This window comes from Narcine bancroftii, chromosome 12 (assembly GCF_036971445.1).
Source record: "Narcine bancroftii isolate sNarBan1 chromosome 12, sNarBan1.hap1, whole genome shotgun sequence".
NCBI lineage: Eukaryota > Metazoa > Chordata > Chondrichthyes > Torpediniformes > Narcinidae > Narcine > Narcine bancroftii.
This window is the reverse complement of record NC_091480.1, coordinates 29,323,061-29,349,645: the sequence shown is the minus strand read 5'-3', so window position 1 is coordinate 29,349,645 and position 26,585 is coordinate 29,323,061. Positions and strand designations below refer to the sequence as shown.

At 40.0% G+C, this 26,585-nt stretch overlaps 2 protein-coding genes across 2 annotated transcripts in view; both read right to left on the bottom strand.

Moving 5' to 3' along the window:
• LOC138746975 (uncharacterized) overlaps positions 1-2,404 on the bottom strand; it is a 199,015-nt gene extending 196,611 nt beyond the window's left edge. The window contains exons 1-2 of the mRNA XM_069905734.1: positions 2,258-2,404; positions 203-336 (exon numbers count right to left, since the gene is read on the bottom strand). Coding sequence (XP_069761835.1) covers positions 203-311 — 109 coding nt within the window. The 5' untranslated portion in view covers positions 312-336; positions 2,258-2,404. The remainder of the gene's footprint in view (positions 1-202; positions 337-2,257) is intronic.
• A 189-nt stretch (positions 2,405-2,593) lies between these two features.
• LOC138746590 (uncharacterized) overlaps positions 2,594-26,585 on the bottom strand; it is a 133,601-nt gene continuing 109,609 nt past the window's right edge. Inside the window, exons 55-75 of the mRNA XM_069904881.1 lie at positions 25,777-25,961; positions 23,505-23,590; positions 22,689-22,816; positions 17,967-18,122; positions 17,146-17,333; positions 15,810-15,898; positions 14,714-14,847; positions 13,981-14,105; positions 13,084-13,261; positions 12,768-12,980; positions 11,927-12,097; positions 11,674-11,811; positions 11,235-11,284; positions 10,230-10,350; positions 8,925-9,007; positions 8,082-8,211; positions 7,513-7,706; positions 6,807-6,894; positions 6,159-6,279; positions 5,050-5,228; positions 2,594-2,803 (exon numbers count right to left, since the gene is read on the bottom strand). Coding sequence (XP_069760982.1) covers positions 2,594-2,803; positions 5,050-5,228; positions 6,159-6,279; positions 6,807-6,894; positions 7,513-7,706; positions 8,082-8,211; positions 8,925-9,007; positions 10,230-10,350; positions 11,235-11,284; positions 11,674-11,811; positions 11,927-12,097; positions 12,768-12,980; positions 13,084-13,261; positions 13,981-14,105; positions 14,714-14,847; positions 15,810-15,898; positions 17,146-17,333; positions 17,967-18,122; positions 22,689-22,816; positions 23,505-23,590; positions 25,777-25,961 — 2,967 coding nt within the window. The remainder of the gene's footprint in view (positions 2,804-5,049; positions 5,229-6,158; positions 6,280-6,806; positions 6,895-7,512; positions 7,707-8,081; positions 8,212-8,924; positions 9,008-10,229; positions 10,351-11,234; positions 11,285-11,673; positions 11,812-11,926; positions 12,098-12,767; positions 12,981-13,083; positions 13,262-13,980; positions 14,106-14,713; positions 14,848-15,809; positions 15,899-17,145; positions 17,334-17,966; positions 18,123-22,688; positions 22,817-23,504; positions 23,591-25,776; positions 25,962-26,585) is intronic.

Sequence of the window (26,585 nt, the reverse complement as noted above, 5' to 3'; positions counted from 1 at the left end):
CTGGATGCTTCACAACTTGGTTCTTAAGATTTCATCATCTTACAACTTCATTGTATCTTAACACTGACAATTGACAAATTCCTCACTTGGCACATTCCAAATATGATTGTGGCAGTTTCAACAGTTTAGTTCAAAAACCAATGCACAAAGGAAGTTGTGATGAATTCAGACAATCGGCCAATTTAAAAAAAAATTAACCTACCAACATATGACTTTATCAGATGAAAGTAGGCAATTGGGCTGTTTCGTTGAGAAATGAGAGCAGTGAAAGCCAAAGCATAAAGCAAACGCTGCTTTTCCCGTGTACACATAGAAAGATCCAGAGCTCCGGCATCCCTGAGGAAAAAAGTGACAAATAAATCTTAACCAGTGTCTCTGCAATTCCATCAGGTCGAGGGACCAGAATGAGTACCTTGTGTTACAAGATCAAAGCAGCAACCACAAAGAAGGCATATCACACGGGGGTCAAGATGAACAATTACTTTATTAACAAAAAATTCACCTTCAAACTTTGATTCCAAACCCCAATTATATAACAATGCCCACTGGTTACTATGCAAATTTCTATAACAGTGTGAAACTAATAAATTCCCCAGCCAAAACAAAATTCAGCTTGTTTGGTAAAATGAAGCCAAAAGATCTTAGAGAGAGAGAGGGGGAGGGAGGGAGGGAGAGAGAGAGAGAGAGAGAGAGAGAGAGAGAGAGAGAGAGAGAGAGAAAGCACAAAATTCAATTATCTTGTGCTGCTGCAGGGAGAGGAAACACTGGCTTGGTCTGGATCCTTCTGGCTGCCTTCGGAATGTTCATGCTTTTTCAAATCTCAACATTCTAAACTGTCCTCCAGTCCATGACTCATGCTCTGGGCCTCCTTCCACTCCACAGCACCCCTAGTGGTGGATAATCTTCCAAGTCCAGAAATTTTTACATCATTTTCTGCACATGCTCAGTCCGTTTCCCACTCTCTCAGCAGTCTACCTTTACCTTGGCTCTTTAAGGCAAACTGTCACTTTTTAACACAAAATCACACAACACATAGCCCAATACACAACACAGAACTCTGTAACACCTGCAGCTCAAGAAATTTACCCAATCTGTTAACTGTGTCTGGGAGCATAATTCATACTATTGATAAGACCAGATCAAAAGCTGAAATGTAAACATTGCATTTTCACCTTGACAGGTCTGAGTGGCTCCACCCATCATCTGAGTGAATGGCTGCACACCCAGCATCAAGGTTCACAAGAAAAACTGGTTCCTGGAAGAAGATGTCCCAATGCAAAGATATTGAGGAAAACAAAAACTCTCAATAATTAAATTATCATTATGACTCCAGCTGTAAGAAATCCTTCCTCGACATATTGGAGAAAACTGGAATAACTTTCGACACACTTGAAACTGCAGATGCTGGAATTTGAAGCTAAATTTGATTGGCTGGAGCATTTCATCAGTGGAGCAGTGTCACCAGGAGAAAAGGGATGGTCAAGACTGGAGACGTGGAGTATTTAGTTTAAGAGGTGAAGGTGTGAAGGGTAGGACAGGGGCCCATGTGGGATTGGTGAGGTGAACCATGACAGACAGTAGCAGTCGGTTGGCAGAGGCCAGTAAAAGGGAAGAGGCAAGAAAACCAAAGGGTTCAAGTGGAGGAGAACGAGTCGTACAGAGTGGAGAGGGTAATTAGGAGAAATGGTGGTGTAAAGAGAGACTGGGCAGAACCAAAGAGGATGGTGGGAAAAGAGTGGAAGAAGCCAGTGAGGAGGAGGTGGAAGCAGACAGAACCAAAGAGGAGGGGGAAATCAGAATAGGCAGGAGCCAGGTGAGGTTGAGCGGGAAATAGGACAAAAATAAGGATGGAAAGTGAAGGGGAGAGGGGGAAGAGTAGAAATGGTCCTGGAGAAGAAAGGGGACTGACTACCTGAAATTAAGAAATTCTGCGTTCGAACATTTGGGCTGCTGACTGCCCAGGCTGAATGTGAGTTGTTCTTCCTCTTGTTTGCATTGGGCCTCACCCATATTAAATTAAAACACTGCCAGAAAATGGCAAACATCAATAAGCTGGAGGTCATACCGATGCTTATAATTTCCCAGTTGTCAGTTTATGTCTCAAGAAAATTCCTTAGAGAACGAACTGTGAAATGTAAAGTTGGAATACAAAATGTCTCGTCATTGCTGCATAATCACTTGGACTGAGTGATACTTCGTAACTCAGGAAATCAGATGGTTTTAACGGAAAACTGGTCATTGAAAGATATATCCTTACGTCAAGTTGGAAATTGTCTTCAGCTGTTCTTGATTCAAAGTGCACAAATTGGCTCCACCAATGCCTTTCAAAGAAACTGCTTCGAGTTTACCGCCTGACTGCAGAAATTGTGTAATAATGACCGTCACCTGTTGAAAGATATTTGAAGAGAAGATGATTATTCATTGTCAAATGGTGATCTTTTCTTGTCTTCTTACTCCCATCCATTGCACCCCATGTCTAGTTTTCTCTGCACCATTTAGGGCACTTCTCTACCTCATTGGGCGAAGTAGATTACAAATCACTTCAAGTAACAACATTCCATGTATAATCACGTTTTGCAAAGCAAATTCCAGATTACATCACAATCTCCCTGCAGATAGCAAACTGCTTGCATTTAGATTTTCTTGGTGTCAGTACCGTTGTGTTGTCCAGCTGTTGCTTCATCAATGCAGAAAGTGTCTCAACCCGAGTGATATTCCAGCTGCTGACTTCTGTTGCATTAAATACAGTGGATATGTTGCCCAACAGTTGAATCTGGTTTTCTGGTAGCCCCTTGGGATAAATCTATTTCGGGAAATACAACATCATGAAACTCAGTCCTTTTGTTAGAAGAGGTTTTCTCTATTCATGCTCTACCTGGCTCTTCAAACTGCTCTTGAATGATCTGATTTGTGGCTTCAACTGCCGGATCCCTAAATCACTGTTGAGCCCATTAGCCAAAATCTACGTCAACTTTGAACATGCAAAATGACTCAGAGAGCCCAGTACTCGAAGGTTGAGAGAGGATTAAGAATGCAAAACATCAAATTTAAATGGGCAATCCTTTATCCTAAACAGGCCCCAATTCTAGATTCCCTCCTCTATCCACCCTGTCAAGCCACATTTAACTATTTTAGGGTTCCATTCATCTAACCTCCAGAGACCCAAGGCCTGTTTCACTCGACTTGTCCTCACAACACAACTCCTTTATTTGAAGAATCACTTGAATGACATTCCAAACACTGCCTTCTTTAAATGAAGAGGTCAAATTTATATATATCTACTGCTCTGGACATGATGTCATCAAAGAACCGGACAGCAGAAAAAAGATTTCCAAACTTCTTTGCACCATTTCTAGACATGGTGATATCAAAGCACCGTACAGTAGTGTATTAAAAGCCCTCTATAAGTACGGAAAGCACAGCGCTATTACAGCACTAGTGATCCAGGTTTCAAACTGACGCTCTCTGCGAGGAGCTTTCACTTTCCAACTGTGCGTGCATGGATATCCACCCGGTCACCTCAGTCTTCAAAAACATTCAGGGGCTGGAGGGTCATTGTTATATTTGAATGGCATGGGTCTTGGGTCAGAAGGGACTGTTACTGTGTTGTTTAAATTTAAAACGTATTTTACCTGATTTTTTACTCATTTCCAAACATCAGTCATTAATTAAGCACTATATAAATAATATTCTTTTTTACACTTGCTACCAACATACAAAACTTTATAACCCCCATCTTACCCTCTATCACCAAGCTTTCTGTTGACTTAACTGCTGCCAATTTGTAGGCCATCCTGTCCTCCTCATAACTTACTTCTGGCATACAATACACCCAGTCTTTTTTCAAAGTTACGATCACAAATTTTAAATAGTTGGAGATTCTTTCAACACCTCCCCAGTCAGAATTTGACATTGACTTTGTAATCCCTCCTTTCTTATTGAGAAAGTTCTCCGTTATTGTGGTACAATTGGCTGCAGCCAAGACCAATCCTACCCATAGCCCTTTCCATGCTCTCCATTCGACTCTACCTCGATCAGTCAATGAGATTGATGGCTGTTCCAGTCCATAGTTAATAAAAGTTATCAGTTTCATTACTTCAGTCTGTTGCGATTATTGAGAGTGAATCTGTTATCAAAGGAGCTGACTTTGGGATTTAGACCTTAAACAGAGGCCTCAGCTGACATTTCAGGATTTGATTAAAAATAATTGTGACTCTGTATGTAAAACAGGCACAGAGTTCTTATGCTCCTGCCCCAGGTGATGACATTTTTTTAATGTAATAATTACCATTCTCTGCATCATATTGTCAACACAGGATATTTGCTGTTAACCAACACAGGAGGTCACATGGAGGGTGGTGGATACATGCAACATACTGCTAGAGGAACTGGTAGAATAGGAATCATTGCACAACTTCACGGACATTGAGACAAGAAACATTGAGAGGCATAGGGGCGAAACAAAGGCGAATGGGATGAACTTGGTTGGTCCAAGGTCCTGTGTCCTCAATGTAAAACTATTATTCCATTTCCTGAGAAAATTTATACAAGGAAATAAATAAGAAGCCTGCAGATGTTGGTATCTAGTGCAGTACAAAAAAAGTTGGAGAATCTCAACAGGTCACGTGCATCCATTGAAAGGAAAAGGCAATTGGGGTTTTGACAACAGCAAGACAAGAGGTAAATGGGGGGGGGGGGGGCACTTGAATTTCTATTCACCCCCTTAAACCATTCACCTGATTTCCCTTCTCCGCTGTCTCCAGTCCTTCAGCTCGCCACACCCTTCCCTTCCTTCTTCAATCAGAAAACTATCTTTCTCAGCCTCCCCTCAGCTCCTTTATCTTTTTCACCCTCTAACCCATATCCATTAACACCTACTCGGCTTCCAGCCCCCACCCTCTTATTTGGGCATCTGCCTGATTTTCAGTACATTGTAGAGAAGGACTCAGGCCTGAAACATCAATGGACTTTTGCTTTCCGTAGATGCAGCATGACCTGCTGAGTTTCTCCGGAACTGTTGTGTACTGAATTTTTACAAAGTTTACTTACACGAAGAAGTTTCTTTTTCAGAACTTTTAACTGAGCTGGATCAAAGGCAAGCGATCCCAGCTGGAGAACACCGTCTTTCAGCACAGCATCACTCAAACAAAGGTCCAACTGGGACGCACGATAGATTGCAGGAGTAAGGTCGCTGATATCCTCTGGTGCTATTTCTCCCTCTGTACAGGCTGCCAAGAGAAAGTTCCATTGGGTGAAAGATGACAGGAGGGGCAGGTTAAGAGATATGCATCACTTCCTGCTGTCATCATTTTGGGATCGATGAGTGGACGGCAGCATGAGACCAATATGATGAATGTTTATTCCCGTGATATTGGAGTTAGTCAAGAAGGAGAAAATGATTTCAGGAATATTCCCAGTGCCATGTGCCAGTGAGAATAAAAATGAATGGATATGCAGGGTAAATCGAGATAAACTTGAGGAAAGCTGCATGAAGAGAACGCAGACATCTTTTGGACACTAGAATTGGTTCTGGGTCAGGAGACAACTTTTCAACTGGACAGGCTGTTCTTCAACAGGACTGTCACCAGTGTTCTCTCGGAGAAGTACACAGGTGCAGGGAGGAACAAAATGAACTGAAAGGTGGGGATGCGGGTGGGGTTGAACATCAGCAAATGGAAGTGGAAAGGATGTACACAGCGCACAAAGGTGTGAGACTGTTAGATAATATTAGGGAATGAATGAACACTTTATTACATATTAGTAGTTCTGGAAGGATTACAGAGGCAAGTCGATAGGAATTGTGAACTGTGCACATGTGAACTGCAAAGGTATGTCAGGGAGCAGCTGACAGTCAACCAAATCCATGGTGGTGGTGTCAAATGAAGGCCTGGTTGGCCAGTGCAGCAAATTGCCTTCCCTAAAGGTCATTCGTGGACTAAGTGAGTGTTTAGGGGAAGCAGCCAATCCATGGTCACCATTACAGCCAATAGCATGCTTATATTTCTCATTTATTTAATCAACTGAATTATCAAAGCACCTGATCTTCCATCTCAGTATTATTGATTCTTCTATCTGCATTATCAAACCAGTACTGCATCATTACACAAGTCTAACCCATAATGTTTATTATTTAGCACAGTCTAAAACTAATTTCATACTTGCGGTATTGTTGGATATTCCTCGTAATTGGAGCTGACTAATAAATATCAAGACTTCCCCAGGAGGTCTCGATCTTTTGATTTTCTTGATAAATCTTGGCAGAGCTTCATAAAGGGTAGGCTATATGGGGTAAAACAGTAAAGGTAGAGATTGTCATCAAATTTCCAACTGAACATGTAACCTGAAAAGCTAGGAAGAGGATCGTAATCCATTTAGCCATTAATGAACCACTTAACACGTCAGTATCAATTCCTCCCATCAAAAATCCAAAACTAATGTCAAGTTCAACTGACAAACATGTTGGAACAAAACGAATCCAATAAATGATGAAAGAAGTGCAGCATTTTCCTATCGCAACTTGGGAATGTATCAATTTGGGCTTCACCAAATCATACTGAGCTCAAAACAGGCTACAGCCAGTACAGTGGGAGAGTGCTGCCTAAGTCAGAAGCTGAGCAGGGTGATGGGACCAGGCCAAAGTTGCGGAACCAGGGTCGTGTGAAGAATGTGATGGTTGGGAAACGGGACTGTCCTATTGTGGTAGATGAGAAGAAGGAGCAGAGGTGGCAATTGAACCAGGGAAATAACAAAGCTCACAATGCTGCAAATTCAGCTACTTAATCAACTTTCATTCACGTAACCTATACCTTGTTTATTTGCTTCCATGTGTCAGTCAAAGCCAAAGGAAGATATCCGAGGGATCGTATTGTAGATGATGACCACGATGAAGGAAAACTACAGACAAACAAGAATCTCTCTGAGTTAAAGGATTGAAATAAACAGTATCAATTTTAGTCAAGCATTTTCATACCCGAGGTTCAACAGGAACAGTGAAAATTAATGAGTAAGATTTAACTTTCAAAGTCAAAAAACACAAATGACAAGTCGCTGTGAAAATTATTCCCAATTGGAATTTTCAGGAAAGATAGCAAAATGAAGCAAGGCCCTCTTTACATTTTAGTACAGCCACCCAACTTCAGCATATGTACCACTGGTACAAAGTATAGACTGCCAAGGAATATGCGATTCCAGGAAAGGAAATAATTAAGGGAAATCAAGAGCTGCAGATGCAGGAAACCTCAGCAAAATAACCTCGATCATTTCATCTCCAAAACACAAGAAAATGATGCTCCGAGTACAAGAGAGGCCACGGGGGAACATACATTGATTCCTGGCGTTTGTTAAAAGGTGACAGGTTTCAGAAATAAGAGTGCTGTTGTTTAAAGGCAGCTGCTTCCATGTCATTTAAATGGTATCCAAAGAGAGTGCCCAGTAATACTAGATGTCATGAGAGATGAAGTTCAGACATTCTGGTGCACTTTATTTTGTAATTTGTGAAGAGTTCACACTCACCCATATTTGCTGCTTCCACTTTGAAGGCGATATTCAATTGCACGTTTCTGATCATCTCGATATGTGACGCATTTCTTCAATTCATCCAGAACAGATATATCAGATGCCATGATAGTGGATCCATCAAGCTCACAGACCAAGCCACTTAGTACTGTCAAGGTCTCCTTCGTCAGGTTCTTGCTGTTGGTAACTCCCTGAATTGTAATGAAAAGAGCAACATTAATTCTGCAAGCACAAATTAAACTCTGTTCATCATTCCTACTTTAAGACCACCCTCATTGCGTGCAAGAACATTGCTACAATTTGTCAGTGCATCGAGAACATGGAAGAATATCAGCTGGTTTGGAATTCCACCTCAATTTCCCAACACCGCTTCAGCTCAGTGGGTCTCCAACTTTTATCACACTGATTAACAATGTTGAAAACTTCACCTGACTTTAAGTGTCAGAATTACATATTCATTAGAAATTTAAATTGTGTGATCGACTGTATGAATTCAGGTTTTCCACACTATTCAGTCCGTCCAAGATGTCCATTTCATCAATCCCGAGTTCACCCTAAATACTTACCAAACATGTCCTGGCATCTTTCAGAACATCTCGCTCTCTTGCTAAGACTTTACTTAAGATCTTTCTATTTGATTTCCCGACTGATTTGAAGAATTCCCGGCAGGTAGATAGAGTCCTGAAGTATTGATAACTATAAAGTGAAATGGAAAATACACACAGGTTATAATGACGACATGAAGTCATTTCCCAACGCCAATTCATAGGCTTTAATCTCCAATCCAGCCTGTCCCACTTGATAGACCTCCTTGCCATTCTCAATTTATTGCCACTCAATAGAAAATGTGCATAAACCCCTGGTATTTCGGCACCTATGGGGATTGGTAGATTCCGCACACATTAATTATCCAGTCGCTTGAGGTTGTTTGTCACGTGATTGGCAAACTAACAGCCACGTGCACAAAACTGACACTTCTGTGTTTTTTACTTAATTATTTTTTTGCAATTTGTTTTATTGCCGGTGGGTTGAGGTGGCCGGTTGATTTTGTATTCCGGATAACAGGAGTTGTAATGTACATATTCTTGAAGTGAGACATAATTCAGTTCACTTTTTGCCTTGGAGAAAATTGAACTAGCATTTCCTGACATGAGGTTTAATTTTTGTGTGTTGGATGCACAGGAAGTGTCATCTTTCCTGACTATCCAGCCCTTCTTCCCCAAAGCCCTGGTCTTTGATTCAGTCTTGTTGTCACAGCAGGCCTATGGTCATGCAGCACACCTAATGTGATGCACTACAATTTCTGGGGCCTACTTCCCAGATATATTATGTTGTCCATTTATTGTTCCTCTTTGGGAACTGTGTAAAAGTCTATTCAACAACATAACTTGAAAAGACATGTAACATACTTGAACAGCAGGACACCACTGGGCAAGGTGTTCAAGTTGACTTCAGTTCCATTAGAAGAGAGTCTCCCAGCCACACAATCAAGCTGGAGAAAAACCAAACCACAATGTCAGATTAGGAACAGGAGCATAGAAACATTGAACTCCCAGCTATTTTCGTCATCACGTTCAGCTATTTTTTTGCTGCAGGAGATGGTTAACTGTGGATCTTCATCAAGCCTCTGAGCACCAGGACATGGACAATTTGTCCAACTTAAAACATACAACATTTAATATTAAATTAACTCCATTTAGAATAAATATTATTCACATAGCAGTTGTTCAAAAATTAATACATTTGCATGAAAATCTTTGGTGCTCACATCTCAGATCAATTCTTGAATCACACATGAATTGTCCTTTGATTGGATTTTATTGACAAAGTACATTGTTTTCACACATATAATGAGCACACGCATGTAATGCGTGAAAAAATCAAAAATTATGTAAATATATTTTCGTGTAACGAGCACACACGTATACCACGCTGCTGTAGTATTAATTCTGAATGGCAAAACCAATTTGCCTTTAAATGGGACACAAGACAAAGCACATACCTACACCTTCCACAGTTAATCTCCTGCAATTAACACCCTCCCCACGAAGTTGGCAATTGCCTATTATGTACATGATATCCTGCTGCAACACATTGACAAGCTTTGGAGAGGAATCAATTAATTAGATTGAAGACAGGCTTCAGAGTTAAGCAGGATTTTAATTCAAAGGTTGTTTCAAATGAGAGGACCTTGATATGTTAATCTCCTCCCTCAGGATGATCTGGTCAATTAACATTGATAAGGTGCAGGGCCCTAACCAGAATCGCTTGTTGATAGGAATATCAAAACATCAGTATAAAGAGATATAGCCAAGATGAAAATTTCCCATGCCCGCTAACAATTGTGTCCATTCTTTCACTGCCGCTATCACATTCTTATACTCACTGAAACATTCCAACGCTCACTTTAAATTGTGTCTTTCTCACAGCCACTATAAATTGTGCATGTTCTTTCAATGCTGCTATAATATTCCCACACACGCTATAATTTGCCTATTCGACTTTCCCACGCCTGCTATTAATTGTGCTCATTCTTTAAACATGTAGAAATAATCTTGTCTAGTGCGCACATGCATATAACGTGCGGGGGGGGGGGTTGACTGGTTCGTAAAATACGCATATAACTCATGCATTGTACAGTTTTGCATTTGTACTCAAACTAGTCCTTCGATGATACCGAGTGGTTAGGATTTCATTTCTGTGGATGATCTCACCTGACTTTCATCCAGTGAAACCTCTTTCAACTTCAATTCTTGTACAAGCTTCAGAAATGTCGGGAAACTTAGGGTTTTCGTTGCACCACAACTAAAGCCTTGCAGGACAGTGGGAGAAAATCTGGAACAAGTCATGGCATTATTAATTACTAAACTGCACAGTATTTCGCAAACTCCATCCATGTTACTGCACTTCTAGCACCAAATTGTGCCATTATTATTTTATTTCGATGAATGAGCAGCAATTACGAAGGACTGAACTGTGGAATAAGCCCCATCACACAAACATTCTTCTATTTCTGTAAAGTCTTCAACTTCACTGCCTCTTGGCCCAGTTCGTTCAAGTGCATTTAATTATTTCAGTTAATGCTGCCTTCTGCTGTAGCCTACTCTCACTTAAATCCAGCTTATTGTATGGTTTCAAGATTTCAGCATGAAACAGAAAGGTGCAGATTTTAGGGGTTAACAGGAGAGAAGCTGATAAACTGGAGCGTGATCATTAAACGAAAATTGGAGCATAAAATAAACAACAAAAAAATCTGTCAGAACTCAGCAGGCCAGGCAACATCGGTGGTGAGAGAACCAGAGTTCTGAATTTCGGTTCACAACTTCAATCATGGTCTTTGATCTGGACTAAATATTCAGTTCTTTGCGGGGAATTGCGGGGGGGGGGGGGGGTGAAAACACGAACGTCTGCAGACACAGTTTCTTGAACAGGACTCAAACCCAAAATGTTGGCTATAGAGTATATATTTACCCCCTGTGGATGTTGCGAGACCTGCTGAGTTCCTCCAGAATTTCTATGCATTTCAACTATAGAAGTCAACAAGAGCCCTCCCTCACAGCTGTTTAAAAAATAATGTAAACTGACCACGACACAAATCACTGAAATTAATGTGCCTGCTTTAGAAACCTTGCACGAAGGCTCAAGCTAAACTGAATGTCACTCTTGATGACATCAACAGAGAGTCAAAATATAACAAAAGGAAAAAAAGAATTGCTCACGTCTCAAAATTGGTGTCATTTCTGATCACATTTGGAAAGAACACGGCAGACTGTGGAACAAAACCAATAACATTATTAACTGATGCAACAGGCTCATGAACAGTTTACACACTAATACACACAAATGGGATGACATTCAGAACATCACTTAAATAATAAGTACACAAAGAATAGTTGGAAGAAACCAGCAGGTCAGACAGCATCCAGGAGCAGCTATGGTCTAAGTTTTCAGTAATTTCATCAATGGTTTCAAATCAATGGACCATTTCTCCTTGTGGACGTTGTCTGATCTGCTGAGTTCGTCCAGTACCTCTTTGTGCAAGACTCCAGCACTTACAGCTTTGGTGCTTCTCTATTGCTAAATTAATACACATTTGTCAATGACAGCTGATTTACTTGACACACGTGGTCAGTGCTCGTAAACAACAGGGCAATTTACCTGACTAGGAGTCCACTCTTTATTGTTTACATCATCGAGGCTCAGGTTGGAATTTAACAGCACAGGTGGAACCTCTGAGGCAAGAACAGATGGAATGGTCTTTACTGTTGCCACTGGGTTATTCACATTCCTTAACACCTGATTTACAATGAAACAGGATGTGATTTAATGGAAGATGAAAATGAGAATATGTCAGCATTAATAATTAAAGTATATAGAGCGTAGGAAACAAATGACATATTACAACACGCACCTGAAGGACACAGATCGCTCGTATGGATTGTGATGCTTGTCCAATGTTCTGAACAAATCTCACATTTGAGATTAAATTAATGAACACCGTGGGATTAATACGTTCGAACACGTCACTGGGAATACCGGATACCAGGGTTCCCACAGCCAACAAACCACTTCTGTTATTCACCTAGTTGTGGAGTGAAGGACAAAGGAAGAGTTAATTGCACAACAATACGAGTTCCTCCTCATTCCACACGCCAGAGAATAGTTAGTGAGTCAAAAGTGGAACTATTTCTTGTTACTGCGGCTGGTTTCACCTTTCTCCATCTGGCTTCAAGATCAATTACTATGCATTAAAAAAAGTTTCACAAGGATCATTTCACAGTGGGGTAGTTAATTAGAATCTGTGAAGTAGGAAAATGGTAGAAGAAAAATCCTGAGGACCTCACAAATCTGCAATTGACAAAGATTGGCAGATTAAGCAGTTTTTCTGAGGGCAAAAGAAGGGTTGACTTTTCAGGTCCAATCCATTAGGACTGAGACTGGTGAGAGAGGACAGGCAGAATAAAGTAATGTAGGAGCAGGGCTGGTAGCTGATAGGTGGAACTAGATGAGAGGGGCATGAGGAGCAGTGAAACCAGATGACCCCATTAGTATGTGGGTTGATGGGCAGATGGAATCAAATGAGTGAGATCCAGGGAGTAACACCGGTCCCAGTCACTGGTGCTGTAACAGAGTTGTGCTCATCACTAGGCAAACCATGCTGCCCAGTTCCAGAGAAACAGGAGATAACACTTTCATTAACTTTATTCACCCGTTGGTAATTTTTTTTTATTACTGATTGACTCATTGCTTACCTGGTAACCGCTTCTCAGCAAATTGTTTACTATGGAATTAGCCTGACCGATATTCCAGCCTTGGACGTTGCCCAAGGTTGGCAGGGCTTGCTGCAGAGTGTTCTCATCAATACTGTCAACCTGTGACGACGATAGTCCTATGGCATTTTGTCCCAAAGTATTCAAAGTGCTGACTGAAAAGTTGTCGATTTTGCTCACTAAAACTATCGCCAGCTGAAAGAACCACAAAGGTATATTATAACTTCTATCTTGGCAGGAGGACAGCTATCTTTCTAAGAGAAGACCTCACCAGCACCCAACGTTAAATATATTTTACCTTTATTTGTTCATCTGTTGGCTGCTCGGGAGGTAATGTACCATCAGTAGATGTGTTGGTTGTATCATTACGCCCACATACATTGTTGATCCTTCCAATTAAAGCCAATGTTTGCTGTGCAGTCAAGTTCTGTAGTAGATTAGTATTGGCAATGAAGCACAACAGAGAGTTTGGAACACTGTAAAAGAATGCCAGTCAGGGTTAGTATCAGTGTAATCTTCCACTACTCCAGCTCTCCACATCCTACAGTTCTCGTGAGGATTGTTTCCAATATCACCAATAAAGATTTCCTTCAAGGATTGGCAAATTAAATATTTATAAGGAAACCAAACTGACTTGGACCCATCTTGAGATGCTCCTCTCGGTATACCAGAACCTTCACTTTGACAATTGATACCAACATCTTCCCAACCACCGAAGTCTGACTAATATCACTATAGTTTCCTTTCTGCTTTCTCCTTCCCTTCTGACACAGTGGAGTGATATTCACGATTCTCCATTCCTCTGGAATCCATTGATTCCTGGAAAATGATTACCAATGCCTCAACAATCTCTGCACCAACCTCCTTCAGAACTCAAGGGTGCATTCCACTCAGTTCAGCAGATTCATCTACCCTTAGTCCATTTATTTTTCCAAGTACCTTCTCTCTCATGATCACTGCCCAGAAACTCTTGAGAGTCCAGTAAGCTGCTATTGTCTTCTACCGTGAAGACTGATCCCAAAAATTCTATTCCTTCGGATCCTCTGCCATAGTGAGTTTTCATTTGATGTTTTTGCAATACCACTTAATTTAAAAAAGCTTTTATACTACACTTCCCTGAAGTGATACTGCACACGAAAGATATTAGTTTTGAAAATACACAAAATGTCTACACATATAAATTGTGGACACATACGTTGAAGCATTAAAATTTGGATTGTTTTTCGCCAGGAGGTTAATATAGGCTGTTGCGACTTCAACCATTAGCGTCACGTTTTCCAGAAATTCCAGGGTTTTTGGGTTTGCTGCAAACTCTTGAAGCTATTGAGAAGTGGACAGAAATTAGAAATATTTACCTCACGTGCTTTGTGAAATGAAATTTAAATTCACCCAGCCATCAAGAAGGAGACAGCATGTCAGATATAAAACATTTTGGTGCTCAGCTCTGCACCCACTTGGCAACACCAGCACAAACATGGGAATCATCATTCTCTGACATCAAATCATCCAGCAAGCGGCTACAATGTCATCCTGGCATTTCCTGGACCAAAAAAAGGGGCTTCCCATAAATTAGCACATGTGCTTTGTGGATTCAAGAGGACCACGTTTATGCATGCAATGGATTGTTTTGGAGCAGCCATTCTCAATGGTGACTCGGTGGCCCCATCGAGGAACAGAGTGCATTTAAGTGGAGCCATAGACTGAAATCATATTTTTTTACTTTTCTTTTATGTAATTTGTAGGCAAGAAGTAAGGAAAAGCCAAGTAAATATGAATGGGGCTCAGAAACTCTCCTGAGCACATGAGCCATAGCCAAAACCAAGGGTAAAAACGGCTGGTTTAGAGCCAAGCAAATTTCCAAGTTAAAACTTTGTCTTTCCACTGACATGAATGCTAATCCAAAAAATCCGAACAAAAGAAGTAATTACCAGTGTTTCGTCATCAGAGAACGACTGAAGATCAGAGAGAGGTACTTGACTCAAATACAGTCCCAGATATTGAGAGAACCAAGCAGTGGAGTTCAGGACTGGATCGCTCGCATTGTAACATTTTGGTCTGGGACCTGTAATGCCAAGTGGGTAAAACACTTTAGTGATAGGAAGGTACTTCCTATGAAATGTAATGGACCTTAGGTCTTTCATTTACCAGCCTATCTATCTTTATAACACTAACATCTGGCATTCCCTTCACTGTCATGGAAGCCATTTGGGGTAGGAAGCATCAATAATTCTTTAATAGCTGTCCAGTTCAGTTGCCTTCTGCACATCGTGTTTGACTAGGGATCAGAAATAGGAAGCGAGAAATCTCTGTCAATAATAAAAATATGGTTTGAGACGCATTTTCAGAATACATTTTAATTGATAATTGAATATTCAAATGGAATTTTTATTACAAATGCTGCTTCGATTCCAGATGTTGAGAATTTAAAATGACGACATGGGAAAGAGGTTTTCTGGAGAGGCTTTCTGTCAATTTCAAAACTTTTAACGTTGCATGGAAATGGATTTAAATAAATTCAAATAGTGATTTGTTGTTTATTCCACTTTCAACTGGGAACACCCAAACACCTGACTATTCAAAAAGCTTTCTGCCCCAAACAGAATCTGCATGGTGAATTAATGCAATTAGATGTCCCAACCCTTTATATTCCATACCATTCACCACAGAAAATCTAAAACATTCTGCTATCTTAACTATCTTTTTTGACAAAATGGATTCCTCAAACATGACCACCATTCAATCTGCAGCTGAACAATTTCCCCAGGTTTCTCCCCTCTTTAAAGATGTATCCTTTGTTGGGATGTAATTTCCCCAAACCAGGAGCCTTTGTACGAGGAGCATCAACCAACGATTCGACCACAGACTGCATTGCAGTTGTCTTGCAACCTGCATCGATCAGTCATCTGCTCATGATGCAATTCTATCGCAGCCCAGGCACCATCGTACTTACTCCCTCTTCTCATCTAAAAAACTCACATTAACTGCAAGCCAACTCTTGTAATTTTACAATAAAAATTACTTCACCTTGTAGCAGGTAAGTTCTGATCCCATTGTAGATTTCGGTCCGTTTTTCTGAGCTCAACTTTGGGTAAATAGCATTCAGTGCTTTCACACTAAAGATAAAATTAAATAATAAATTATTCCTTTCGAGACCAAAATAAATTGCAGTGAAGCGGACTTAAAACAGAATCAGCTAAATTAAATGTAGATATGACAAAGTCAGGCGCAAGTGGGGAAAATGATAAAGTAAACCCTCATACATGTGGGAATATCGACAGCTATTCATGGTTGCATGTTAATGCACACTGACGTGCACATACATACGGAGATACACTCACACTGGGGAAACACATGATGCTGATCACACAGAACTGGTGCACCACAGCAAGTTAACAAGCCTGGACTTAAATTCATCTCAAAAGATTGTTTCATTTTGAGGTGCTGAACTGCTCCCACAGCAAGCAATTGTAGAATTATTCATGCACACAAGCATTTAACAATTGGAAAGCACGATTTAATTTATGAATGCAACAACATGCTTGGGCCAGTGTGGGATATATTGGAAATAAATGTGAAAATAATTGATTGATGTTGAGCCAAATTCAAGCAGCAGTAAGTCCGAGGGATAGATCAGATGAAATTGTAATAATCAATAATAAACTACTACTCGGTAACAAAATATTAATGGTGGTTTGGGAAACATTAGCCTCATATTTATTCATTAACTTTGCACAATTGTTGTTTTGGGGACAAAAATAAACTTGTGTCAGAATAATATGTGTATTTTCCCAGCTGTAAAGCGCACTACCATAAATTCTATTCAGCCTTCCACAGACAATGAATTTAGCTGCATTTTCTGATTTTATTTTCTTGCGGATGAATTTAGAAACATTATGAGAAGACTAAACCAGGAGATTGCTGATGTTTCTGTGGATGCCTTCGAAGCTGAGCTGGGGAATATTTAGCAGATTGTCAGAAGCAAGTTTTATTTGAAGTCAGAGAGAGTGATTGGTGCCTGGAATACATTGCTGGGGGTAATGATGGAAGCTGGCATGATAGAGACATTTAAATGACTAAGACACATGGATATCAGAAAAAGGGCAGATTATGGGTATGCAGTAGGGAAGGATTAGATTGTTGTGGAGTAGCTTTACATGGGTTGGCACAACGCTGTGGGCCAAAGGGCCTGTGTGGTGATGTACTTTGTTCTCTACCTACATGTCTATTTTTGCTGCTGAACATCGCTGTGATGTCTTTTCCAATAGAATGTGACGTGCTATCCTATGTCCTGCGTGGCTTTGAATGACTGAATTTAACAGGAAATTTTAGATATTTTCATTCAGTTTAGAAATATACATACATTCTTCTGTAGGGAAGGCAGGAGACACTGAGGGTGCGATTGGAAACCAAAAGCCGTGTGGTAATAAATGGCAGATATGGGGCCAGTCTGACATTAAGCCATTCATCCACCTCTGCATCTGTGAGTTCAGGGAGCCCCTCAGTAAACCAAATCCATACACCCTCCAGTACAGCAGCCAAAAGATTCCTCTGAAAAGAAGGAAAATGAAAAGTTCTTGTTGTAAAACGATATACTCGACAACTTATCCATTTACATCAATTCCCACAGCCTGGCCTCTGGTATTTCTGAAACAATTAGCCTCAACAGTGAACATCACAGTACGACTTGGAGAGAATAAAGCTGGCATTCTCGGATACTGATGTTTATAGATTACACTGTAATCTATAACCCTATCCTTACAACACTGGTGAATTCTCTTGTACAGTTGTAAACCCACTATTATTACTGATCACTTATGGAGACTAAATGTAGATATGACAAAGTCAGGCAAAAGATTTGAAAACACACATTGGATGGGATGTAGGTGTTTCAACGATTATTGTTGCCATGCACCAGTGTTTAATCACTGGAAGAGCAGATGAATGTGAAATGAACAAGCAGTAAAATTAAACAACCTCCTTGGTCCACTATATTTACAATTTCCTTGCTGTACATCGTGCTCTGTTTATTATGGTTTTACTGTTCCAATAATGAAACACTTTGACATCATCAAGCTACTCGCTCAAATGGTACAGAATACTTGAATAATCCTCCGATGCACTGAGCACATTTTGGGACTACACTTTGGGAACTGAGAAACGGAAATCACATTGGCAACTTACATCTCGGGTTGCGTTGGCGAAAGCATCTAAAAACCTCGTTAGATTTTGGAGGGGTTGAATTCTGAGCACCACTTTTGTTAAAATATCCTGGTCGTCAACGAATCCCGGAGTACTCAGTAGGTTGGCCAATTCATTGAGATCAATACTATTCAGCACCTGAAAAGACACAAAGGAGAATTTCTGAATTCTACAGGAATAACTGAATGTAAACCAGGCAAAACAAATAAATGCGTGGTCAACACTCATGCCAAAAATCTTTTGCTTTTGATTGATTTTCTGTAATAATCATGATACATCATCCTTGGTATTTTACTTGAAAGAGAATTGGAAAGAATTCAGCCTGTCTGCTCAAAAACTTGAAGTTCAATTCTGCCATGATAGGAATCAGGAAAATCCTTCTCCTGCTTTGAACTAGGATCAGTATTCTAAATGTTTATCAAAGTATTTGGTGGATCTTATTCAAAAGACCTACATTAAGTGAGCAACCTTATCAAAGTATTCAAGGAGTTTAAAAAAACAATCTTTTATAAATTGAATTTGATAAATTGATTCAAACTTTGCTTAGTGGTTTGCACAACATGACAGAGAACTCAAGATTTGTTTTCTAAGCCACAGTTTCTGAGTTATTCAGTTTAGATATGTAGGGTCACAAAACACAGAAGATCATCCAGACCAACTCATTCACGCCAACTTGGCTGGACCCATTTTTCTGCATTTTGAACGTAGAACACTACAGCACAGTACAGTCTCTTTGGCCCTTGATCCTGTGACAAACCACATGTTCCTTAAAAATTAATATTTATCCCTCCCTATCCCATAACCTTCTATTGTTCTTTCTTCCATCTGCCTGTCTAAGAGCCTCTTAAATGCCCCTAATGTTTCAGCCTCCACCACAGTCCCCGGCAAGATATTCCAGGCACCCACAACTCTGCGTATAAAAATAAAATACGCCTGATGTCTCCCCTGAACTTCCCTCCCTTGAACCATATCCTTCTCTCTGAGCCCTTCCTGTCCATAAATCTGTCCAAGTATCTTTTGAAAGTCTAAACTGTGCAGTGAAAAAGTTGCCTCTCAGCTCCCTCTTATCTCTCTCCCCTTTCACCTTTAACCAATGGCCTTTATTTCCGCAATGACCTATCTTGGGAAAGAGACAGTGAGAACTCATGTCCAGCCTCCTCATGATTTCATGAACATCTACAAGATCACCACTCAGTGTAAGGACGCAACCTGTCTTAAGTCTCCCAATAACATAGGCTCTCTGGCCACAGCAACATCTGGTGAATCTTCTCTGCACCCTTTCCAATTTATTGATGTTAATCTTGGAGCTGGGTGGCCAGAATGACACAGAGTGTAGTCATTTCAATCCCATGTACAGCAGAATCATGAGATTCCAACTTTGCAACCATCCACAATCCTGGTTTGACTTGCCAAAGTGCAACCTGTGACATTTGTCAAACTGCATTTACCACTCCTTGGCCCACCTTTCCAACTGATGTAGATCCCATTGTGAACTTCGAGTATATTGATCAATTAACAAGTGAGCAGCTTCTTTTTCAGAAAAAAATTAGGTTGCAGCTATTGGAATGAGTGGGAAGGGGGTCAAGAGAATAGTTTCAGTCATTACACTGGATAACAAAGATTTTGCTTCCTGAACACTTTTTAAGGTGAATTTTATGGCTTTGGGCTACTGATCATGAAAATCACAAGTTTTTTAGATATAACCTATTTTTGTGATCTCCTGTGACATTTTGTGTCCACTTCAAGCAGACAAAACCATGAAGTGCAACGTGTCACTAATAATTCATTTTCTGCATTTGTACTTGGACGTCTTCTCTGTTGATCTTGGTGCAGTGACTGACGAACATGACGAAAGGTTTCACTAGGACCTTGGGACCATGGAAAAGTGGTATCAGGGCAACTGATATTGAGTATAAATTAAAATCAGAGGCAAAATATTTTTAGATCAGTTGAACTAAAACAAGGTGTCAACATCATTATGCGATTAATCATGGTAAATTCAATTAAAGTTAATTTAATGTTTTTCCAACTTCCTACATGATACAGCAAATCTAAAATCATCTTTGCATTGGGCATGAAGTTGTCTATCATCAATTTTTTTTCCAGGATGCAAAAATTGTTGTCCAGTCTTATCAAAAGAAATAAAAGTCTCACCACACACAAATATTCGATAAAAGAACTACTGTCATGTCAAGGAGATTGAAAGACTTTGCAATATTGCAGACAATTCTAAGCAGGAGTGGGAATTATATTAGGCCCTTTGAACCTAATCTTCCATTCAGTACGTTCATGATTGATCACACAAATTCAGCATCCCTTTCCTGCTTTCTCCACATATCCCTTGATCTCTTTAGCCTTCAGAAACATATTGAACTACTCCATAATGATTCAGGTTTAACTGCTCTTTGCAGTAGAGAATTTCACAGATTTATTGCAATCCTTAACTCAGTTTAAGTGGCCTACCCCATGTTCCTGATGCTGACATTACAGTTTCTAGAGTTACCACCAACGAGAACACCCTTCTGTGCAGTGGAGACAGGAGTTTAGTTATTTCTCTCTTACTTTCATGGTTGAAGTATATTCATTATTTCATGGTATTGCCCTACACCAATCTTTTTTTTCCTATCCTCTCTACAATTACTCTTCTATTCCCCAAGAGTCCCTTTGTCCCTCTATCTGTTTTTCTCTAGGAGTTTAGTCTTTACCTGCTGTCTTTCTGTCTTATTATCCGGTGATTCAAAAATCAATGAATAAGCACCCACTTTGTTAACTTAAATATTTTTCATCTCTAGTTACTGTCATGAAGGCCTTGGAAGTGAATAATGATGTCCTGAAACATTGATGTTACGAAAGAAGGGGTGTTGGCAGTCTTGAGCTGCAAAAAGGAGGATCATTCCCCAGGGACTGACAAACTACATCCTAGGACCTTGTGGGAAGCAAGGCACGAAATGCCACGGTCCCAACAGGTATATTTATACATGCTTCTTTAGCCATAGGTGCGGTACTGAAAGACTGAAGGATGGATATTGCTATGCCTTTTTCAAGAAGAGGAAATGCAAAGGTAAGTCAGGAACCTACAGGCTGATCAGTGGTGGAAATGTTCTGGGAAAGGATTCTGAGAAATGAGAATATCTGGATTCAAGTTTTGGTGCACCTTTCCATATCCACTTCACAGTTATCATATGGCTTGCTAAGTCACTTTAGAGTCAACAACAGTGGAACTGGAGTAACATATAGGGCAGACACAGTGCAAAGAGCAGATGTCCTCCCTTGAAGGGTCAAGGAGAATCAGAATTTATTGTCATGAACAAGTCATGAAATTCGATGGCTTTGCGCTATCTTATAACATTACTATAAATAAATAAATAGAAATAACAGTGCACAAAAAGGCAGTGTCTTTGGTTCATTGATTGTTCAGGAATCTGATGGAACGGGGAAGAAGCTGTCTCTGTGCTGCTGAGTGTTCGTCTTTAGGCTCCTGCACCTTTTCCTGATGGTAGCATGGCCTAAATGGTGGGGGTCTTTGAGGATAGAGGTTGCTTTTTTTTTTAAGACACTGCCTCATGGAGTGAAGTCCGGAGCCTGTGATGTGGCAGGCTGAGTTAATAACCCGCTGGAGTTCATTCTTGTTCTGAGAGTTGTCGCCTCTACACCAGATAGAGATGCAACCAACTGGACTGCTCTCCACGGTACATCTGTGGAAGTTTTCGAGAATCTTCGGTGACATATCGAATCTCCTCAGACACCTCAAAAGTACAGCAGCTGGCACGCCTTCTTTGTGATTGCATCAGAAGAGGTAAACAGACATATTTCTAAATGTCAATTCATCATTATTGTGTATTTTATCATCTAGATAATTGACTGGATTGAACTTAACCTCAGAGTGAGTAGTCCAGGGGTGAACTTCTGCACCTTTGTAATAGGGAGGTGGTAATCACACTTAAATTATGCAGTAGTGGACACAGGAGTCTTGCTCGAATTAGGATTGGGTTGTTTAGCAAGTTGAGCTGCTCCTTTAACAATCCTCCATTGTGCTTTGAAAATAACCATCCCAAATTACACCACACTCAGACAGTTTCAGTGACAATATTTGGCAGTTAAGGATAATGTTTGACTATTATAACATTTGTAAACCTTTGGTTCGTTGATCACATTTCTGCCTCTGAGATGGAAATTGCAAGTTTCACGCTCCTATCCATAGGGTCCTAAATTATTTTCAACCTTTCATGGTATTCTCCTGCCTAATAAGAATGGGTGGCCTTTGCTCATCTTTTGGGTTGTGGAATCTATTTAAACAACTTGCTGCCTGAGGCAAACCTGACCATCAGCTGGTGTTGAGATTCTTACTTCATCCAAGGATCAGAGAGCATCTTGGTTTGGTCTGCCAGCCTGCTTTTCTCAAAAGAGAGAATACTGAATACCATTTTAGCAAATTGCCTTGGAGAGCATGGAGAATTAGATATAAATTCAAATGAGAAGAAATTAGGTTATCAATGAAAATGCTCTTTAGACAGCTGGTACATCTGAGATTGTAAGGAAAATAACAGATTTGTGCTTTATATGAAGACACTTTACATGATCACCTGGGCAAGCTCTTACCCAAACCCAAGAAACTTACAGCCATTTGTGTCAGAACATAAAATATGAAAAATATCAGAAAGAGCTTTTAACAAAATTTAACAAAATAATTTGTTTTTCTTTTACCTCAGTTTCCCGACGAGGAGGAATTAGGGAAACTGTGTCCTTCAGAGTTAGAAAGTTGAAGTAATTTTGGAAGTAACTCTTCAGATATTCGATAAAACTGTTGTTTTCATAACATTGAAGAGGAAATGCTAAAAAACAATGAACAATCAATTACCTTTCAATGATCCTATTTGCTTAATTATTGCCTGAATATGCCTGAGATTGTCTGATTTTGGATGATTAATACATTTGTATCCAGAAAGGAGTTAATTCATATATAATAAAACAAATTATTGATTAAAAACCTCAGCAGGTCAGGCAGCATATTAAAGAAACAAAGTTAATATTTCAGAACAACTATTTATTTAATAAATAAATCGGAGCAGTATTTAAGCTACAATTTGGCTGAACCAGATGGCACATTTCAGTGGGGGTATCTGTATTCGGTTTGGTCCAGATTCCAGAATCTGCTGTTGATGGTATCTCCATTCCACCCAGAATCTAGACCTAAAACGTCAACCACTCCTTTCCTTCCACAAATGCAACTTGATCCACTGAGTTCTTCAACCCCAAACTTCAGAGAACCTTTGTAAATAATAGAGTAATGCTCAGTTTGAAAGAATATCTCGGTGAATTCAAATACATATCGTGAATTCCTATAGCGTTTTGGAGGTGCCTTTTATTGCCATTCACTTTAACCTGAAAAGACTAGTAATTATAGCTAAATGTTAAGAGAATAAAAAATGCAAGTGGAACAATTCTGGATCAGTTTGAAAAGTCAGTTAATGAGACATCATTAAATTAATAACAAAGAATGGTCAAGATTTCTTTAATTACCTCTTGCATAAGCTAATAAGTTTTCATGAACTATTTTCTGATCACGGTATTTCTGCTTTTCTTTGAAATAGCTCAGTGTTGCAACACTAAAGGAAAATAAACAGAAGGTGAAAGTGAAAAATAAAATCACACAACTGCAATGTGTGTTAACTGGGAGTGAATTTCTTACTGCAATATCAGATAAGTTTCACACAATAATATTCATTTTGTACACACCTCACACGAACAACGCATGTGTGAGCAACATGCACAACACAAACACGCACATTTCAGGGAAACTAGGTATGGGCAATAAATACAAGACTTACTCCAGTTATCTATTTACCAACATTAAATCTGGCAGCTAAGTTGATTCTTTCTCACCCAGATTGATGTAATACAACTTAGTGCAAAGGTGTAAAGATTAGTGTGCTAATTTTTAGTGTGGCAGCGTGCTTGTGTACTTCTCACTTTCGGCCTACACCACTCGTGGGCCATAGCATGTTAGGCCAGAAGCCAGGTGTGCCTTGAATCGAGAAAGGTCGAGACTACTGATGCTACATCATCTTTCCAACAACTCAGCAACCAAAGCCTCTCCTTAAAGGTCAACATCACCCACTTTGGAGTCCTGGAATGGACCATTCCAACAATATCTGCAGTAAATTGATATTTGATGATGATGTACTCTTTGATATTCCAAATGGTGAATCAGTCACTGAATCATTATCTGCTGCATATATAGCAGACTAGCGCAGGGCACCAGAAGTGGGGAGGATACACCCCATTGTGAAGGAGAAGCATAGATGACCCTTAAGGTTGGTGATCACAGCAGCAGAGCAGTGAGGGGCTCAGCAGCTGAAGAACCCCAGCAGACTGTTGGCGGTTGGCAACTTGCAACCGTAGGACCCACACAGGCTGCAGACTGCTGGAGACTAGCTCATGGGGACCAAATGTCAGAACCAGGAGTCGAGAGGGTGCTGAGGTCAAGAAGGGCTCCTGCGGGGCATTGAGCGCTGAAGGGTTCCTGGTCATAATGGGAGATTTGGATCTGAAGCTCAAGTTGCCAACAGCCAGAACAGGGGTCTGTGCCAGCTGCAAAGGCTGCGGGAGCTGCTGGAGGCGAATCCATGGACACTCAGTGACTCTGAAGGGACTCTCTTTTGTTTCTCCTTCTCTTACTTTAAGGCACATCAGGCAATGCCAATGGCGATGCTTTGTCTGCCTTATAGAGAACAAAGTGAAATTTCATGTAATATTACATTATCTGTTTCATTGCATGACAATAAAAGAATCTTGAAATACAAGCAAGATATGGAGAAGGCAGATGTCAACTGAGAAAGACTGGGATATCATCCCGACATATGGAGCCATGGGAGGATAATTGCTCAGGAGCACATCATCATTTTGCATTCTGAAATCCCAGAGCAAGTGAAGAATCATCTTCACCGGTGCATAAAGACCCATTCGGTATTGTCTGAAACGAGTGAGCGTTCCATCTATGGGTTTGGGTCCTAAATAGTCAGTGCTTTGCTCCACCACAACCATATCTCTTGCCCCTATGAGTGTCAATGAATTGTCAGGCCAACCTTCCCATAGAAGCCTTGAAAATTTCAACATTGTTTAAGAAGAATGGAGACCCAACAATACAGACTGCAATCAACATTTTTTTCCAAACAATAGTGTTCCAAAGTGGCAAGAATCAGGAAGCCTTCACTGCGATTCAACATATAACCAACTATGGGCTGAAAATACAATATTGATATGCTTTCCCTTCTCAATTTTTCTCTTATCCCCTGTCTGGAGAAGCCACAAACTCTTTGCGGAGGGGTGCTTCCACACCTGTGTCAGTCCCATCTGGTTGTTGTTCCAACATGCATTTTTACAAACGGTGTCAGCAAGCTTTTTGAATTTGTCGGCCGAAACATCTTTAGAAGTATAATTTTGATGGACGGTTCATAAAGAAAAAAAAGGGGAATTTTTCAAAAATGTTTAATCATAAAAATACAAATGAATCATATCCTTCAAACGCTGTCTCAAATCAACAATTCTGAAAATGGACAGAATGTGATCTCGGTGATTTCCAATAATAACCATTCAGAAAATGGAAAAGCAGAAACAAAATGGAACATCAATGCAATAGAGAAAATTCTATTTATGTGACGAGTCTAGTAATGGAATATATGTTGCTTATATGGGAATTACATAGTGTTAGGGAATCGTCTCTGAAATTACACTTCAGCAAAAAACAATTCAAATTCTAATTTCATCTCAAATATATTAGAAATGTTCTTACATTTTTTCAAGAAGAAGGCATTGGAGACTTTGGCTGGAATTAGAATTGAAAAGGGTGGTGCTGATGAGAGGTAGAGCTGGAATTAGTGTGGCGTTGAGCCATTCCTTCACATCAGTATCATTAATTACAAATATCCTTTTGCGAAACTCTTGTTGCAACCCCTCTATGACATCAGTTAGATTATCCTGAAAAGGTTTTAAAAAAATTTTAAAGTTTAAATGAAAGCAAATTCCATGAGGTCTGATAATTTGTCGCTTTTAGAGTACAATGTGGAAGGAATGCCATTATTGTATCCCGATTACATTTCCTTAAACCCTGCCACCATCAATCCCCACTGTCAGACCCATTCTGGGTAGGTCCCCTTCTCTGAATGTAACTGTGAAGCAGCAGAAAAAAAAAACCTCCATATTGTACTTGGAAAAATAAAATTTAAAAAATTGTTGTGGCCAATCATAGAAGTGACCAGGTCACACAAATTTTACAATGTTGCCATGACGGGAAATTTTACCTTTAGTGCTACTTAATATTGAATGGTCCCAATTTCAGCAGAAGGGCTTGTGGATTTGATATGAATCGACATTAAATAGAGGAGTGAGTTGGATAAAAGAGCTTGGGAAAATAGATGTTAAACAGGAAAGTCTGCAGACGCCGTGATGGTAGCGTAGTGACACCTTGACGAAGGGCTCAGGTCTCAAACTTTGGTTACCTTTTGGTTCCTATAGATGTAACGTGACCTGCTGAATTTCTCCAGCACATTTGTTATCACACTGGGAAAAATAGATTACAGGTTGACGTGGTAAATGAGAAAA